The 18,745-nt window shown below is 42.4% G+C and overlaps 1 protein-coding gene across 1 annotated transcript in view; it reads left to right on the top strand.

The window, feature by feature from the left end:
* The window catches only part of Ppp1r1c (protein phosphatase 1 regulatory inhibitor subunit 1C), a 100,038-nt gene that overhangs the window by 43,958 nt on the left and 37,335 nt on the right, over positions 1 to 18,745 (top strand). Inside the window, exons 3-4 of the mRNA XM_060390605.1 lie at positions 6,368 to 6,405; positions 9,271 to 9,331. Coding sequence (XP_060246588.1) covers positions 6,368 to 6,405; positions 9,271 to 9,331 — 99 coding nt within the window. The remainder of the gene's footprint in view (positions 1 to 6,367; positions 6,406 to 9,270; positions 9,332 to 18,745) is intronic.

The following is an 18,745-nucleotide window of genomic DNA, read 5'->3' as shown; positions in this document are numbered from 1 at the left end:
CAACGAGGTATTTTAGAGAGCTCTGGGGAGAATCGATTTGGTTATGAGATTATCTTCTATTAAAATATAGAAAGCCGCAAATGATGTCGAAAAAAATAAAAAAATAAAGCCGAGTGACTCTGGACACAGCAGGCCAAGGGTCCTGCGTTCTGGTTTATTTTCTCCACATCTTTCTTCCCAGTGCACATAAATTCATTGTTCTGGTGATTTCAGTCTGGACCCCAGTTTTGACAACAACAACAACAAAAAAAAGTTTAAGTGCTTAGAGGAGAACACAGAAGAAACCAGAGCCTTGTGGCTCAATTTGATGCACCAAATAACAGGCCTCCAGCACAGCTGCGCAGGCTCCCAGTCAAAGGACTAAGGCTGGTCTTGGGAAGTGGAGGAGGTGGGGAAGCCAGTATGAAAGGCTTCCCCCTAGCTGCCCAAAGAGAGTTCGGATAGGCTTACTCCACTCTGCCCTGCTGTGAAGAAGTTTCCAGCAGTCCGTCCAGGCCCCTACTGCTTGTAAGGAAGACAAGGTAGATTCATCCAGCATGCTAACTGTAAGACCTGGGGTCTCACAGCTCAGGAGTTCAATCGCGCCCTTCCCAGAAACTCCCCCAGACCAAGACTCGTTGCAAAAGCAAGAGGTTTATTAACCATTGTACAACGGGGTCACCCCTGCTGGTCAGCAAAGAGTGGCACCGGGAGACAAAGGCCTTTAGGTTTTTAAAAGAAAAATTGCGGGAGATTTGAAGTTCTAGTTTTGGCAATTTAGGATTGGATGAGGAAGCTATAAAGTAAGATAATTGGTTAGTCTTAGGTGTTCAAGCTTGGCCAGTCCTGCCAAGTGTGGATGAGCTGCAATTGAAGGTGGGGGTGGTTAGCTCATCCTTGAAAATTAGGGCTGCGGGCTCTTGGCTGGAGGTCAAAAGCTAATCAGAAGAAGTCTAGGTTCGTTGCTAAGAAACGCTATCTCAAGGACAAGGGTCTGGTCCTTCTTTTGGTGAGTGAAGGTCATTGTTTGCTTGCCCCTTTTTTTATATCTGTCCTCACGGATAGGGTCACATTTCTTCACTCTCTGGAAAGGTACTAAGAGGCTTTAGCTTAACCTGGACCTAAAACTCAAAACTATAGGCTTTAGAAGACATATAGGTTACAAAGTTAGCCTAACCCTTTCACTAACCACACTTACTCTACACCAGGAAACTGAAACTGCAAGGAGAAGCGAAATCTCAGGGCGTCCGGTGTACTCGGCAGTACAACCCAGTCCCTGATCTGCACTTGGTTTGTTCCTCAGTGCCGGATGCTCTCGGTGCCCTTCCAGAACTGGTGCGCACAAAGGCCTCTGCGCAGGCCTGCCTTTCCTTGTCTCCTGCTTGTATTGTTTAGTTGTGCAGGCTGATCATTCACAGAAGCATTAGACATATTGCCAAGGGTTTTAGAAGGACTTCTCATCTTCAAACCTGAGAAAGGAAACAGAGAATCAGCTAAAAGGCAGCGAGTCAGATTCCTCTGCTGTTTTCAGCGATGTGATGGTAAATTCCTTCAGAGACTGCCAGACCTGGCACAGTCCCCTTGTCATTAAGCCTTTATGGAGCGCGCGCGCGCACACACACACACACACACACACACACACACACGACTATAAATTGTGTGTGTGTGTTTTCTGAAATGCTGCTCTCACATAAAATACAACTGAATTTTTTGTCATACTAGCAAAGATTCAAAAGATAAGCTGGTGAAATATCCCAAGGATTTAGGGTCGTGGCCAAGTGTGCTGCTGGCGTGGAAACCCCGTTTCCTAGGCAGAAGGATTGAGAAGGGTTGAACATAAACCTGGAAGACGTTCTGAGCTTTCACTCTAGACCTATGCACACGAGTTCATGGCACATTTTCCCAGTCGGAAAGAGTCCAGGGATGTGTTGTCACAATCACATTCAGAAAGAACTTAGTTTACAGGATCAATGTAAAATGCCTGTGGTCTAGACCACGTATGACAACATCCTCCCTGCTCACACGGCGTGTGTGTGTGTGTGTGTGTGTGTGTGTGTGTGTCTTTCTCACTGAACCTGGACAGTGCGTCAGCCGCCTGTCTCTGCCTCCCCAGTACTGGGTGACAGCTGTGCCCTGCTGTGCCCCATACCCCTGCCTGGGTGCTGGGCATCTGAGCGCAGGTCCTTTTGCTTGCACAGTAGTGTGCATATTATACCTGCACCATCTCCTCAACCTTCTCCTGTTTCTAGATCTCAGTTCTAGGGTCAAGACCCTTTGGGGCCCAAAGACACTTTCACAAGGGGTTGCATATAAAATATCCTGATATCAGATTTTTGCATCACTGTTCATAATAGTAGCAGAATTACAGTATGAAGCAGCAATGAAAATAATTTCATAAATTCAGTTTTGACCCAAAACATATGCATAGCTGTATCTACATACTGTATAGCACACACGCACTGCAGAGCACACATATAACTTAATAGCTTGCTAGTTGAGAGGTCTCCACAGACAAACATCATCAGTCAAGAAATTATTATATCCATCTTTGTAAACCTACATGGCTTCTATTATTTAATTCAAGCTTTCTTATTAAAGTATGTAGAAATTTTGTACCTGGATGAATATTCTTGAGTTAGATATTATGCAATATTTCTTAACTATAAATATTGCTTGCCTACAGAAGCAGAGTGCTTCGAGACAGCATTAAGATAAATAGATAGTGACATCTCCCAAACAATTACCATGATGTAAAGGCATTCAAACCATTTGGTTTGGGTTATAAAGCTATAGATGTGATATTCTAGATTTACTAGAAATTGATGCCTAATTTTTATAAACTCCTTTTGAGAGTGACATAACATAATTATAAATATTGTGCATGTTCTTATAGTTTTGAGAAAATTGTAAATAATCTACCATAAAATTATGATATGCCAGGGTGGGTTGGCACCCGTGGGGGTGCTCCCCTTCTTAGACAAGAGGAGGGAGGAATTGGGGGAAGAGGTGTGAGGGTGGGACTAGGAGGAGAGAAAAGAGAGGGCTACAATCAGGCTGTAAAGTGATTAAATAAATTAAGGGGAAAAAGTAAAAACTGTGTCTTTCTGGAAATTTTATAGCTTCGATATGTATAAAATTTAAAGAATTATTTTCATTTTTATTATGTGTATGTGTCTGTGTGTATATGTGTCTTTGAGTGTTGGTGTATCTGTGTCTGTGTGTGAGTCTGTGTCTGTGTGTGTGTATCTCTGTGTGTATGTATCTGTGTCTTTGTATGTTTGTTCCTGTCTCTATGTGAGTGTCTGTAACTATGTGTCTGTGTACATCTGTGTCTTTGATTGTCTGTGTATCTGTGTCTGTGTATGATTCTGTGTCTGTGTATATGTGTGTGTGTATCTTGTCTTTGTGTGTCTCTGCCTGTCTCTATGTGAATGTCTGTAACTGTGTATATCTGTGTCTTTGAGTGTCTGTATATGATTCTGTGTGTCTGTGTATATCTGTGTGTGTGTGTGTGTGTATCTTGTCTTTGTGTGTCTCTATGTAAGTATTTAACTGCACTTCCCAGAAGGGGCCATCAGATCTCTTGGAGCTAGAGTTTGTGAGTCATTCAACAAGAATGCTGTTTCTTATAGCAAAGCATCATGTGCTCTTAACTGCAGAGAGATCACTAGCTTGTCATCAATTTTTGTAGTTTTTAATTATGGATAGTCAACTAGAAAACTTCTCCCCAATTCCAAATTCATTTTGTTTGATTGTACCCAAAAGTAAATCAATTTTTCTTGTTATTGAAAAAGTTTGACAATATTTGAATAGAAGGACCTCTTCTCATATTTTATTAGAGGTCCAGTATTCCGGCAAACTGCTGAAGCTGGCCATGGGGATCACAATTTGGAGCCTGGAAGAGAACATGTGCTCACTATAAATGTCATTTTGATGTTACAGAGAGTTGGCAAGACTTGAATGTGCTTTTATGGGTCTCCTTTGTTGGTGACAAGTTCCATGGTGCAAATTATTAGGGACATCTTGTTTGTATTCATTCTCCTTGTAAATATGTCTTATGACTAGACACTGTAGGCTTATATAAGCTGTTATGAGGGCTGAAAAGATTATTTTTTCCCAATCCAACAACATCCTAGTAAGGAAAAGGAATTATCAGTGAATTTTAGGGAAACTGTAAAATGTTTTTGAACATTTTTACCTCTGTTTGAGTTGCTTTGACTTAAAATTTACTTAATCTTAATTCTTTACCTTCTAGATGGGGATATAGGACTGAGTTTTCTCCATTTTTGTTTCTATAGCAAAGTGAATTTTTGTCATTATCACACAATAAAAACCATAAGGGTCTTTTTTATTTGATTATATGATGAACATAGTTCTTATTGAAAGATACTCTTTTAGTGTGTCTCATGAGAAAGTACAAAATGTTCAAAGTGACTGATTAGAGCTCATTTGGGTCTTAAAATATGGGATTAGATATTAGTTTAAATAATAGAAAGCTGGACAGCTTAAGACCAAGGTTGATTGTTGTGGTCATTTAGCTTTACAGTTGGTCACTGTGCTGGCTCGGCTACCATGGATCACATGTGCTACTTAATGAACAGACGATAGCAGAAGTTTGCACACTGATGCTGATTGAAGCTTTGCAGTGGTGTTATTTTTACACAGAATACATAGATGTACATAGAAATATACATATTCGTGCCTGCAGTGAAAGCTGTTTCCTACCTCTAGCTAGCTCTGGGTAACTGGTATGTTCTGCTTCGTCTGTGTTTATATTGAATCTGTAGATTGCTTTGGGTAAGATGGCCATGTTTGCTATATTAATCCTACTGATCTACGAACACAGGTGAATTGGTTCATTTTCTGATATTTTCTTTCATATATACGTTATATAAAACATATATATATATATCTATATATGGGTCTTTGCCAGCTGGAAGGGGTATAAATATGACAGCCCCGAGGAAGAAGGCACGGTTGCTTGGAGGAGGACTGCTGGCTGCTGGTTTGTTCAGCTGCCTTTGCTATTTGCCGATTTGCTGTTTACCTGGATTGCTGGGTTTCCTGACAACTGATAATTGGGATTGCCCCCAAAAGAATCTACGATCCTACCCAGCACGGAGTAGCAAAAAGAACTCTGCGCCCTGACCCCACTAACCTTCTTTCTCTCCTACCCAGTGTTGGGGGGCTGGAAGAGAGGTAGAAGTGTTTAAGAACCCTAAATAAAGTAGACTGTTAAGAAGTCTAAGCCTATAGCTGAAGCCTTCTTCCTCTGGGCTGTCATATTCAAACCCCTCAAAGTCCTCAGAAGTCAACTAACTCACGAGACACTTAACAGGTGTGGACAAACTAAATCCTCAACTTGGAATTATGACAAAAACATGTTTACATATCATAAGCCAAAACATCCCCAACTGTGCCTGGCTTTTCGTCAACATCTTAAAGTTTTTAATTATATGAATCTTTCACTTGCTTGGGTAGAGTTACCCCAAGACATTTGATATTATTTGAAACTATTATGAAAGGTGTTGTTTCCCTGATTTCTCTCTCACTCAATTTGTTATTTGAATATGGGAGGGTTACTATTTTTTTGCGAGTTAATTTTGTATTCAACTACTTATGTTGTTAATATTCAAAGACAAATTCATTATTCAGTTTGGAACCCCCAGATTAGTCTTTCGGTTTGGGGACTAGCATAAGGAACAGGAAAGGGCAACTAAGTCAAGAAGACAGAAACCAAACAAAGCTAGAGGGAAGGAAAGAGTCTCAACCCAGCCCAGGCCTCCGCGGAGTGGCAGTCGGCTGTCTCCTCTCTGTACAGCTGGTGAAAAGCTCTGAGCACTTTCAGAGGAAAGAGTTGGCAGGTGCTGGCTCTGTACAGAGGCCTGCGGAAGGGAGGCAGCTGCCGCCTCAGGAGTCATGGAGCTGAAGCTGGCTGTGAAAACAAGGCTCGTCAAGTGACAAACTCGAAGACCCGGGAGCAGGAGCATCAACATCCTAAAGTTATTGGCAAATGCAGGGAAATCAATGAAACCAGAAGAATGCTTATGTCTTGACGCTGGGGGACTGACGGTCAGAGCCATTGGTCGTGGCTCTGAGTCACGTGGCTCTGACCGTCACGTCCCTGGGGTCCTTTCTGTACGCTGAAGGCTGGCGAGTCTGGGTTGTCAGACGCAGGACTTTCCCATGCATTTTCTTAAACTTTTGGGAGAAGAATCTCTCAGAGGAAAGCAGCTCACCTGTCTCCCTGTCCTCTGCCCTACCTCACGGTTATACACGTATATGACAATTGCTGAAAATATTTCTAAATGTGTTTTTGAAGGTTTTAGCATGCAATTATAAGAAAGACCATTACATTTCTAATGAATTATATCAACTTCTCTTTCAGAAATTGAAGAGAAGAGAGTGAGCAACACACAGGAAGAAGTGAGTTTTTTTATATTTCGAATAAATGTGTAAAACACAATTAACTGTGATAATATTATTGTGGTTTCTTTTCCCCCTCCTTATTCTGGGGATCAAACCCAGTGTCTCATGCACAGGCATGCTCCTGACTCAGCTACACACCTAGCCCAGCATACTCTTTGGAAGAGAATTTGTTGGTACTAGTCTACGTTAATGTTAACTGTGTGTGGATAATGGCACAAACAATGTAAACAAATGGCATGAATAAATATTACTGTGTTATAGAAAGTACTAGGTTGCTTTTACTGAGTTTGCAGTAAAATGATATGATGAAAATCTCTGCCTCTCAGTTACCTTACTTCTTGCTGAAACTTTAAGCCCTGCAAAAATTTCTAAATTAAAACATTGACTTTAGTGGTAAGATATGCAAATGATAACTTTAATTTCCTGAGTGATTATATTTGAACCTGATAAGCAAGTCTGGGCAACATTGAAATTCAGGAGTAAGAGCATGGAGGCTGTGCTGCTCACATCTCAAAAGGTCTTTAACTGGTTAGAGCCAAAGTCAGCCCCATTGCTCAAATCTGGGGAAAAGGAGATCTAGAGCATGGGTAACCAAAGTTCCCCATATATGGTTCCCCAAATAACAGGTTCAAATACAAACATAGAGCCAGTCTGAACATTCAACACCTCTTACCTTTTTCATATCTATATGAACAATTCAGGTAGGAACAATTCAGGCAGGGGAGATTTGGGGATCTAATAGAGTATATAAAACATGAAGAAATAATGTAGAGTCAGTAAAGGAACAAAGAGAAAATAGATGGGCTGTGGGTGCAAGCAGTTTCCATAATCATGAGTAAGCGTACAAAACCCAAAGGGGAAATTCTAGAAATTGCAAAGTATCAAATAACATTTTCACAGCTTGAAACAATTTACTGAGAAAGTAGGTGCAAAAAACAACTTTGAAAACTAAGCACCTACATAAAGTAGGTTTCATTGTGTTTCACCATTATCCTGCTGAGACAAGACAACATTTCTGTAGAATTGGTTTCCTACTTATTGTAGAATGTGTGTATGGAAAAAGATACATGAACTCCCAGAGGTAGTGGCTGCTAATCAAGATCAGCCTGACATGACTGGAGCAAGAATGATGCCCCAGAATCATCAGTCATCCACATGGTTAATGCTAGGGTACCACAGAACTCTGCTCCAGAGACTATGCTGGGCTGGACGAGTAGCTCAGCTGGGAGTATGCCTGTGTGTGAGCCTGGGTTCCATACTCAGCACAAGGGAAAAAACAATCTCTGCTGCAGCTTGCTCATTTGCTAAGCATTTGACAAGTGTTCGTTTCAAGTTTCTTACCTTTACTTTTTGATAGACTTATTTTGCATCAATAAATGATAACATCTGGATGATGACTTTGAGGATGATTTAGTTTATACAAATGTGCCTCACTTCGGGTTAACACTTTACAAAATAATTTCCACTTTCTTTCAAACTCTACACCTCACATTCTTTCGTATATGCATAGAAAATTAAACCACCTCTCAAATATGCCTTGTAACTATTTATATTTAAGTTTTTCTCAGCAAAGGTCACTGTACATGATGGAACTTATTAATTAGGACCCTTTCATTCATCGCATTAAAATATTTTTAATGTTTCTTTTTGACACAGTGTCATGTAGCCCAGGCTGACCTCAGTGTCACTAGATGGCAGTGGCTGGCCTTGAACTTCTGACCCCCCTTCGCCCACCTCTCTAGTGATAGGACTGCAGACATCCACAACTCTAGTCCATTTTATGAAGTGATGGAGTCAAACGCAAGGCTTCGTGCATGCTAGGCAACACTACACGTCTATCCTTTCAATGAATTCAACAAAGTCGCCTGGACACAACCTGACTGATGCATGAACTACATAAACAGTAAGAATAAATAATATCTGTAATATAGAGATGATTCCATATAATTAAAGAACAGTGGTTTTGACCTTGAAATATGTTCTTATATTTGCCATTTTAAAAAGTGAAACTTCTAAATAACCTTGCTATGATCTGGGATGTTTATGTTATAGTGCTATGTACCAGTTTGGTAAGAAAGAACTTACCTTTGGACAGACAAAAGAGTATTACCTTAACATTGTCATTCTGAGTAAAAGCAGGCTTTAAATTGAATGTGGCAACTCAAGGTTGCTTCTACGAATGAAGGAATCTAATTTTCTCTTTGGAACCTTCATTACTTACAGAGGCAGATAATATAAATACATACACACACATACACACATATATATACATATATATGCATATGTTATGTGTGTAGATCTATCTATATCACTGGCATATTTTTTGATGTACACTTTGTATCACAACCCATGTTTTTCTTGCAATTGGATTACTATCCTTTTATTTCCTTAAAATAAACTAATCTCGGGAAAGGCAAAAGCTCAACAGGCAATTGCAAACAAGCCTGACACCCCAAGTCTGATCTCCAGGACCTACACTGTGGAAGGAAAGAACCAACTCTACAAATTGTCCTCTGACCTACAGACGTGCACCAAGCATGTGCCCACCCACACACATGCAAACACAAATAAAATGTAATAAAATCACATACAATATTGTAAAACATTTTAATAATAAAAATAAGAAACATAATTTCAAGATCTAAGAGCTGAGAATTTTATGAGGAAACAGATCCTTTAGCTTTATATAGTTTGGAGGTCTGGGGTGTCACTGAGCATGTCTGTAATTGATTACAGCGCTACTTCTCTGCGGGGAGACATCGCAAAGGCCTGTGAGATTTTGCACAGTTTTATCTTCTTCACAGGTCTGACCGCTGTGTATTTTCTGTGCAAGTCTAACGCCTTTGTTTTCCTTGTCCGCAGCTGCAGAACGCATCCCCTAAGCAAAGGAAGCAGAGTGTGTTCACGCCGCCTGCCCTGAAAGGTACTGCTAGGGACCATTCTGGGGTGTCATGAGTGATGGGTGTCAGGACCCACAGGCTGTTTGTCCCTAAGGCTCTTCTGTAGATACAGGCTCGTCTCAGCTCTGCCTCTAGCAACAGGGGCGAGATCCACAAGAGATTTATCTCTCTGAAGCTTTGTTTCGTCCGGGGTGGAGCAGGCAGTTGAAATTAATTGATAACTGCAGAGTCTCAGAATCGTAGAATGGGAAAAAAAAAAAAAATCAGTTTTCAAAATAAGGACAAAGACGTTTTTGCTTTTACCTTTCAAAACCTAGTTCCTTTGGAAGAATTTTTCCATAGTCTCTCCTTGTGCTTGGTGATCAGCACGTGATTCTCAGGAGTCCTCCCCTTAAACACTGTAGAATGGACACAAGGGTCGCATCACCGCGGCCTGGGGTCAGGAACATCTACTGAGCCCAGTGGAGCACCAGTTTGCTGTACTCCTAAAGCTGCCCCCGTCACGCCAGAGAACACTGGCTCAGAGGCTGGCGTTTCCCCAGACCTTCTCTCAAAACTGGAACCGCCGAGTAACATTTAAGTGTATCAGTATTTTGACAAACACTAGTTCCAGGAAAGGCTTCTTTTCTTTTTCACACAAAAATGTTCCTGACACAGGGCTGCGACTGGTCAGGCCAGCAGGCGCGGTCCAGCTTGGCTCCCGGCTGCTGGTTCGGGCTCATCACGCTGCCCTCCAGCTCTGAGTCAGCGCGGGAGAGGCCAGCAGGGAAGCTGAGAGGTCTAAGCCAGGAGTGGGAGCTGCCACTTCTTCTTGTCTTTTCCGGGAGTTGGGATAGGAGTGGATTCAGAGCGACTCACAGTAAACTTCCGTGCCATGCAGCCATAAAAGGCCGCGTCTGTTTACATAAGGCTGAGGAAATAATGCAGTCATCTGCATTGTAGCTTATGTAAGGTAATTGCTGAAATTCCCCGGCGTCACTGTCTAACGATCAGTGTAGGGTTTTAGAGAGAGTTTTCACTGTGAGTGATTTGTATTTTTCAAGACACATCAGGTTTGGCATGAATGGACAACCGTGAAAGATGTATATGCAGTCACTTCATTATCTCCTCTGTTCTATTTTGGGTTCCCTTAAGCTAAATAAAGTTGTACTGTCCTCCTGTCCTCAGAGAATAAGTCTATTATTTTGAAAGGAAAATCTTAAACTCAAAGGCCTAAGAGGCCATGCTATTCATTATTTTTAGCTCTCAAATATCTTAAGAATGTGGGATCCTAGCATTTAGGGAAGCTCGTTCTACTGAAGCTTTTTTAGTACAGCTTTATGCTGTGGAGTCCAGACATTGCTCTTCAACAGCCACCATTTGCAGCAACGAGCCAAAGCCTAAAGGAAGGGAGCCATGCCTTCACCAAGGCATCGGGCACTGGTCCAAATCACTTAGTGAATCTCCATGTGAGTTTTCATCTTATGATAAAAGGAAACAGGCAAATCGAAATGATTTCCTCCATTTATCTATTCCTAAGAGCTGGAAAGGTGTGTCTGAAGACCAGTTTAACCAACTGCAGCCCATGGTCTATCATGAGCACAGTGAGGATTTAATCGTAAGAGAGACGGCTGAACAGAGAGAGTGCTGCTGAGAGGAGAGGCTAGACACCTCAGAACAGTCCCCAAAATGTAACGTTCTTCAGACTGCCATGCAGCGGTGCAGCGGTGAGAGAAAAATGGTTTGCTGAGAGTGCAGAGCGCCAACAGAGGCAATTAACAGCTGTGGAAAAAAGTGTTCTGAGGGAAGGTTGGCAGCGGGTTTATGAAGGAGCCAGCGAGTGACCAGCTAGAAAAGCAAAACCAAGAAGGCAGAGTCTGACTTCTCTTGCTTGAGGAGTTACTGGGCACAGAGACAAGGTAGGAAGGGAGGCTGAACTTCGACCTCCTGCTGCTTCCCTCCAGCCTATAGGGTCATTTACAGTTTCTCTTCTGAGATTACTGTAGCACAGACAGGAGATTTAGCAAACAGCAAGCTGGGCTAGAGAGATGATTCAGCCGGTAAAGGCTAGGCTCACAACCCAAATATAAGAAGAAGGCGTGCCTACGTGGACTGTCGGGATGGGAGGAGGATTTCCTAGGAAGCCACAAGGGAGAAGACGAGCAGCAGAGCCTGGTGTGCTGTTCTGCCAGGCTCTCTGCCTGAAAGAGGTGCTGTCGACCATCAAGATCTCCAGATTGCAGCTAACTACTACATTTCTGCACTTGAATGTTGCAAGGATTCTCTAATATGTCTGGAGCCAAACCTATAAAGCTTTTTTTGTTGTTGTTGTTAAATCTTGGATGATCCTAATTTGTCTAGGTGAGCTAAGAACAAAAGAAAGACTAAAAAATGGGGTGGATCAGGAAGCAGGGTTGGAGGAGGGGGCTGGTATGACCAGTGCTCTATTGCATTGTCCAAACTTATTTCCCTTCCTTCTGGAGGCTCTCCTTATTAGGAAGATCTTCCACTGAGGCTCTTCTTGTGTGTTTATGACTTTTGTTGTCATTGCTGTTCTGAGTCTTGCTACTACTGGCAGCACGTTTTTCAATATTAGACACCTAAATATTTCAACACAGCTTTCAGGCCCTAGTCGCATCCTGATGTCAAGCAGGCTTGTCATTTCGTTTCTTTTACTCATTCTTGACTTCTTTGTAATCTCTATTTTGTCTATATCATTCTAGACATACATCTTTCAAAATCAATCTAATATTTGGAGTGAAGACTGATGTGAAGACGAAGAGGCAGTTATGCCTGAAATTTCCTTCATGCTCCCAAACTTAATCTTTTAGCTCAGCCTACATCTAGCTTTTCTGCATCTGTGTACATTGTTGAAAATAGTAAGCTTACTATGAATCTAAAACTCCTGAACCTCAGTCACATACTGACTTCCATACTCAGAAATCATTTTTCATTATAAATTTTAAGTATTTTTTTACTCCAGCAACATGGAAGTCAGCACTGTAATCTCAATGGGCTTTGCTATCTGTTTGGCTGTTGGATTGGTGCATCATTGTTTGACTCCTATTCTATCATTCGTTCTGGTTTCAGTTATCTCATGGTGTGCCATCCACAGAGGAAATAAATTTATCTTTTATATTCTTAATCCAAGTCCATTACAAAACTACCAAACAGAACAAACTGCACACACACACACACACACACACACACACACACACACACACACACACTGTCCTGGACCACATGTGTCTCTCTGATTGACACTCAGTTTGACTGCCACAAGTTAGCGGTTATCTACCAGACATAATGGGATTCTGCCCCTTCTATTCGGAAGTCCTCCAAAGTACCTTTTTAGCAGGTTGTTGTGTTTTAAATGTTCTGTGCTCACCTCACTTTTTATAACCATATGGATCAATCATAATAAGATGTATATTGTACTTACAAATGACAAAAGTTGACGTTGTCATTGAAAACGCTTTTTTTCTCCTCCCACGGTCATCTGGTGCTTTATTCTCAGATAAGTAGAAAGTTTTGAATATTATCATCAAATGCACAGCTGATGACTGTCCCTGTGTACTTTATGTGTTTGTGTATGTGGTGGTTAGGCTGCAATTTACAGAACAGTCAATTCAATTATTATTATTGGATTGTTTGAATCTCGTTTTCAGAAAGGCAAAGTGAATTTGAGTCCTGGCACAGGATATGGCTGACTCATTTCCACCGTGTGTGTGTGTGTGTATGTGTGTGTGTGTGTGTGTGTGTGTGTGTGGCCTTCTACTGGAATTCAAATGTGTACTACTGAAAAGTGAGTGCTATTGATTTAAATGGAAACCTGAACAGTAAACAAGGGAGCAGATAGAAAATCCATTTAGTGTGGCAGAGCCCATTAGTATTATCTTTCTATTCTTCCTGTACAGCAAGTCATATGTTTAACTTACCCCAGAAAACACCTTCCCCTCACTCTTTCCAATTTCTTATAAGAGAACATTTTAGTTGCTTCAGTGCCTTGTGATTGCTCTTCTCAGCCAATGTATTGAGTAGCTCTTCAGGTGCATACAGGATTCTAACCCCAAGTTTTTATTTTTATTTCCTCAAAAATACATGCTTCGGTCACATATATTAATCTTAATTTTAGCCTCCTCCCACAAATAGAAAAATAAATGAAAATGGGAACAACCAGCGCACGATTCAAACGAGCTAGTAGGAGAACTAAAATACTTTAAAGGAATGGGTCCAATGGCTAGAGCAAGGGGTACGGAATATTACTAAAGGAAAATCCATCTTCTCTCTAGGTGAAGTTGCTTGCCATACTGCTTTCAGGGAACCCAACCTGAAAGCACGTGAGTTTCAAGTGACAGCCATCAGGTTTCATAGCTTAGCATCAGCTTTTGAGCTATGCAACCCTCCGAAATCAGAGAGAAGGCAAATCCTTTTTGCCTTCTCTCACTGATAAAATGGAGATGATCTAGTGTGAATTGCTAGGGAAAGTGGAGCAAGATGGGAATTAATAGTACCTGAAACAGGCATATCATCTGTGGGTCCATTTTTAGTAGTTATTTGGATCTTGTGTGGAGAATTAGGTGCAACCATCCTCATTGAGGTCTTCGGAGTTCAGCAATGAGGGTATGGAGAAAGCACAGCCGTGGACGGGGATCTTGAAAAAGCATGAAAACCCCACTGCAAATCTGGCCTTGCCTGGTGGGAATGGAGTCTGCTCTGAGGGCGCCTGGTTCTACACAGCATGAGCGCACCATCTCCTGCAAGAGTGACTACCGTTTTATTCAGTTTAGCTACAGCCAAGTTGAGAAGATTTTCATTGACATTCTGGTTCCCTTTCCATGCAACCTGGCTGTAGCTTCATATCACCCCGCTGCTCCTCAAAGACCCTGTGCCCCACCCCCTCCCCCAAGTGAACCGATAGGGCAATCAGACATACTGACATTTAAGTTCCCAGAAAGCGTACAAATGAAGTGTGCGTTATGATGAATTTGGGGTGCAGACATAAAGTGTGCAGTAAATATGTCTTGTCAGGGAGATCAGTACCCTGTGTGCACACGACTCGAAGAGGCAAGAGATGTAAAGGAACAACGATTACTTGTAACTGGGACCCCAGAAGTCCTCCAGAGGAAGCAGTGAGCACCACCCTCTCTGCCTTTACTAAGTACTGTGCAGTAACTGTGCAAAGAGAGCAGGGGGCGGGGCACTCAAGCTGCTTTCCAGGCCTTCTCCCGTCTCTCTCTTTAGGACACTTCTGGCCCTCTGCAACTCTTCTGCAGCTACTCATCACATCTTGCCCTCTCTCTCTCTCTCTCTCTCTCTCTCTCTCTCTCTCTCTCTCTCTCCTCTTTTTCTGTGTGCTGGTTCCGTTTATTTACTATTCAGGGTGGGGTCCACTTGTTCAACTGAAGATTTCTAGGTAGCAAGGCACATTCTAAATATACACAAATCTTGCTCTTTAAAAAAAAATGCTTCTATTTCTAGAGCCACTTCCTTCACTGCTCTTTAATTGCTTCCTCTGAGTCTTAAGTTTATCTTCCCTCATATCTTTGAAAATGAAGGGTGGAGTCATGCTGGGGACTAAGAATGTACTCTTTTCAGAAGTCAAGCAGATCCCTGCCCTTCCCCCCTTTTCTTTCTAAGATCAACACTGAGAGAGAATGGAGGAAAGAAAAGGGACAACAAACCTGGACTTCTTGTTCTGTCACATTGCCATAGACTACTAGCTTAAAAGGATTAAAGGACCAGAAGAAGAACTAAACCTCAGAACTGCAACATGGGGTCAGTAATGTAATTAGCTTCATGATCTCACTCAGGCGTTTGAAATCGAGAACACCATTTATCAATATATCCCCACTCATCTGTCTCTGTGTACTTACCTTTCTTTAAACTAGCCTTCTTATCTTCACGTCTCTTTCAAACAGAGAGCATTCCGTTTTTAAAATGACTTTCCTCCCACTTCTTAGATGTGGGAGGGAAGCTGAGTTTCTGTGTTTGCGTTGGGTAGTCAAATCAAGACCCATGTGTTCAGACCTTTCTCAAGTGCACAGTGGTTGTGTTCACTTGAGTAACTCCTCGAACCACATTGCGTTAATCACCTCTGAGGCTCTGCTTTGAGCTCTACACTCAAGTTACATGGATGGAAGGTGAGAAAGCTAAGTCCCAACCTTGCAGATGGCCTCAAGCAGAAGGAAGCCACAGTCAGCCTGAGCACAGCCTGACAACTCCTTCAGTGCGGACTCAGGCAGCTTACCAGGGGATGTGGAAAGGCCCGTGTGTGGCCCAGGAGAGGAAGGTCACTACTGAGTCTCAGGTTCTCAGCCATATGTACATATGTCTGCAAAGCAAATGGAAGTGGTCCTGGAAAACTGGAACCTATCTTTGTCTATCTGCTCATGAGAACAGGCAAAGCGCTTAAGGTTACACTGCCTTGGAGACAGTTAGACACAGGGCGGTTTGTCACTGGAGCTTAAAGACAAAGTCCTGGCTCTGGTGTCCCAAATTACTGGTCTTGGCCACTCATCCTGATATATCAGTACAGCAGAAGGGCAATAGCTAACGACAGAGAAGGGAAGTTTAACACAGGTAGCATATTCTGAAGAAAAAGTAAAGGAGGCCAACGCCCCGAGTGACCAAAAGGAGCAGAAATGCTGAGGTTGTACAGACAGGAGAGGGCAGAGCTTACAAAGCTGACAGAGCAGACCCAGGCTCTGCGAGGCTGTTGTCAGACTTTCAGTTCTGGAAAGGACTCTGGGAAAAGCTCTTTCAGCTGCCAGCACTTTACTGGGCTGGTTTCCATGAAGTGAGCTCCTGTGGTGTGTGGCCTCATCACACTGTGTCTGTCCTGCGAGGCTCACTGTTGTTCTGGTCTTTGGCTCTAGAGGCATCTATTGAGCCTGTCATTCCTGGAATCCAAGTAACTGCAAAAGAGGGTGACTCTAGAGGGCAAAAAGTTAGAGACAAAGAGGAGGGCAAAGTAAGTTAACGAAGCCATCTGGTGGCCATCTTTGTGATCACCCCAGCTGCTTCTCTCACCAGGAAAAGTCTAAGTAGCTTACACTAATGGGCATATGTAGACATAGACTTTTAGCAAACTGGGAAATGGTAACACATTCGAATCCCTTTGGAAAGTTTTGGTTCATCTGCCTTTCATATGAACATCATTTTCAAGCAGAGCAATTTCCAGCTTGAGTCACACGCTGAAAGCATGGATAAGATATTTTGTTACAGTTTTAGAGTCATGAAAACCTGGGCAGTCAGTACATCTGTTTCCCTGTACTGTATGCCTGTTATCTCAGTTTTATGTATAATGTTTTTTATTACACTCTGTAAGCCGACATAGATGCTGTCTTTGTACTTGTCTTGGGTTGTTTAACACCTTGGTTCTCTTCCTGGAAGTCATTCAGTGGTTGGGTCACATAAAAGCCATATCACGTGCAGTTGCTGTCTCTCTAGGTTTTCCTTGCCTGTGACTGCGCAGTTTCTCAGACTTGTCTTGGTTTAATGGCCTTGACACTTTTGAAAATATCGGTTGACTATTTTTTTTAGGGTAATTCTGTATTTTTTTTTTTATCTGATGATATTCCCATGATTGCACTGGGTAATGGGTGTTGGGAAGAAATATCACACAGCTAAAAGGATACTGTCATTACCCAATGTCACAGACACAGAATCAGCATAGCTCAACACCTGGCTAAGTCAGGGCTTCTTAGGACTCACCTTATTCTGTGTTCAGGTTCATCTTGATTGCCCCAATGAATACCCAAAGAGCCTGCAACCTTACAAGCTAGCTTTAGCAACTTCACATTTTATTTAATTTTCATGTTCATGGGCACTGTGCTTGCTGGTCTGTCTGCACATGCATGCAGTTCCCAGAGAAGCCAGAAGAGGGCACTGGATCCCTGGAGTGACAAGTTGGTATACTGCCATGCTGGTTCTGGAACTTGAACCTTGGTCCCCTGAGCAGCCTCGCTAGCCCTCTTAATGAGATTCTTTTTAAAGTAAGATCTTTTCATTCTGGTTTCTACAAATTATTCAGTTCCTTTTAAAAATAATGTTGGTGTGTTTTTAAAAAAATATATATTTAGTTTTAAAATGCAAATCTGTGGTACAGAACTTCCTGGGAGGACAATGTTCTCCTCAAACTAAGTTTGCCATTAGCCTTGTCTCTCTCCCTAGTGCAAATCCTTTCCCTCTCTCCCCAAACTGCTGATGGCACAAGTCCTGGTCTTGTTTCGTATTTCTCCAGGTATTTCAGAGCAAGGCCAGAGGAGATCTTGGCTCTCCAGCTGGCACTACTTTCCCCCCTTCCTTTCTGTCCTCTGCACTGCAGCAGTGCTGAGCCTCACTCACTTCTTTGCAAATATACTTGGCCACTGCTGTCCATGCTTTGTCCCCTGCCTCATTTCTGTAGGTTTTCCTCCTTGACCCCATTCTAAATCCTCTGACTTATACCTCCTTAAGACTGGTGATAGATTTAGCACATGCCTCCATGTGTCTGTAATTCCCATGAGCTAGACGGAGTCTCTTCAGGACAGGAGCAACTTCAGGTGTGTTTTTTTTCACCTCCCAATTGTGTTGTAGCCACTCATGAAAAATGCTGAATCAATGCATCGGTAATCCTTTTTTATTTAAAAATTATAATATTGGCTTAATTTTGTCCATATTGGAAAACAACAAAAACGACTACCAATTTCTTCTGTGTGTTTCACCCAGTGATGCAATTACTCCGTCCTGCTGCAAATGTCTCTAAAATGCCTACTGTCTGCCAGGTCACAGATTAGACTCTGGAGTCGAGGTGAGCTAAATGTCATCTCTGTCAACAGGAAAAAAAGTCAGACGACCCAAGGTGTATTTGGACTGCAGCAATTGACGGTAAATTGCTCTGCCCCCATTCCAGGGCGGGCTTCACGGAGGAACTGCCTTCTGTTGTCAGGGCTGGGGCGGGCATGCTCTTGAAGGAGAGGAGCCCACGGTAGATCCCAGGCAATGGGTTGTTGGAATGGACAGACCGGTGTGTGAGGCCACCCATGTTTCAAATGCCACGAGCTCTGAGCATCTCCTGAGGCCTGTACTCAGGGCCTGGGCTGTATTCTGAGTTAACAGCACGCTCTAATGAAACTAATGGGTTTCACGGTAGCCTTTTAGACTTGTATATTGTTGTACTTTGCTCACACTTCCTGACCCTTTACGTTCCTTGGTGCCTGCTCCTCCCTAAATACATTCCCTTCTGCTCTCATGACGATAGACCAAGCCTAGGTATGTAGACAGATTCACATGTAAGAGAAAATTTTAACCTTTTCATACTTCCTTCCGTTTCCTTGTCTTGTTCCTCCTTCCTCCTCCCTTTTGACCCTGGCCTCCATCCTTCATCCACAAAGTTTCATTTGTGCTTTCATGTGACACACACACACCTACATATGTACATACCTACTCACACATGCATACATACACACACACAA

The sequence above is a fragment of the Meriones unguiculatus genome, chromosome 8 (genome assembly GCF_030254825.1).
Source record: "Meriones unguiculatus strain TT.TT164.6M chromosome 8, Bangor_MerUng_6.1, whole genome shotgun sequence".
Lineage (NCBI taxonomy): Eukaryota > Metazoa > Chordata > Mammalia > Rodentia > Muridae > Meriones > Meriones unguiculatus.
This window is presented reverse-complemented; position numbering and strand designations above follow the sequence as displayed.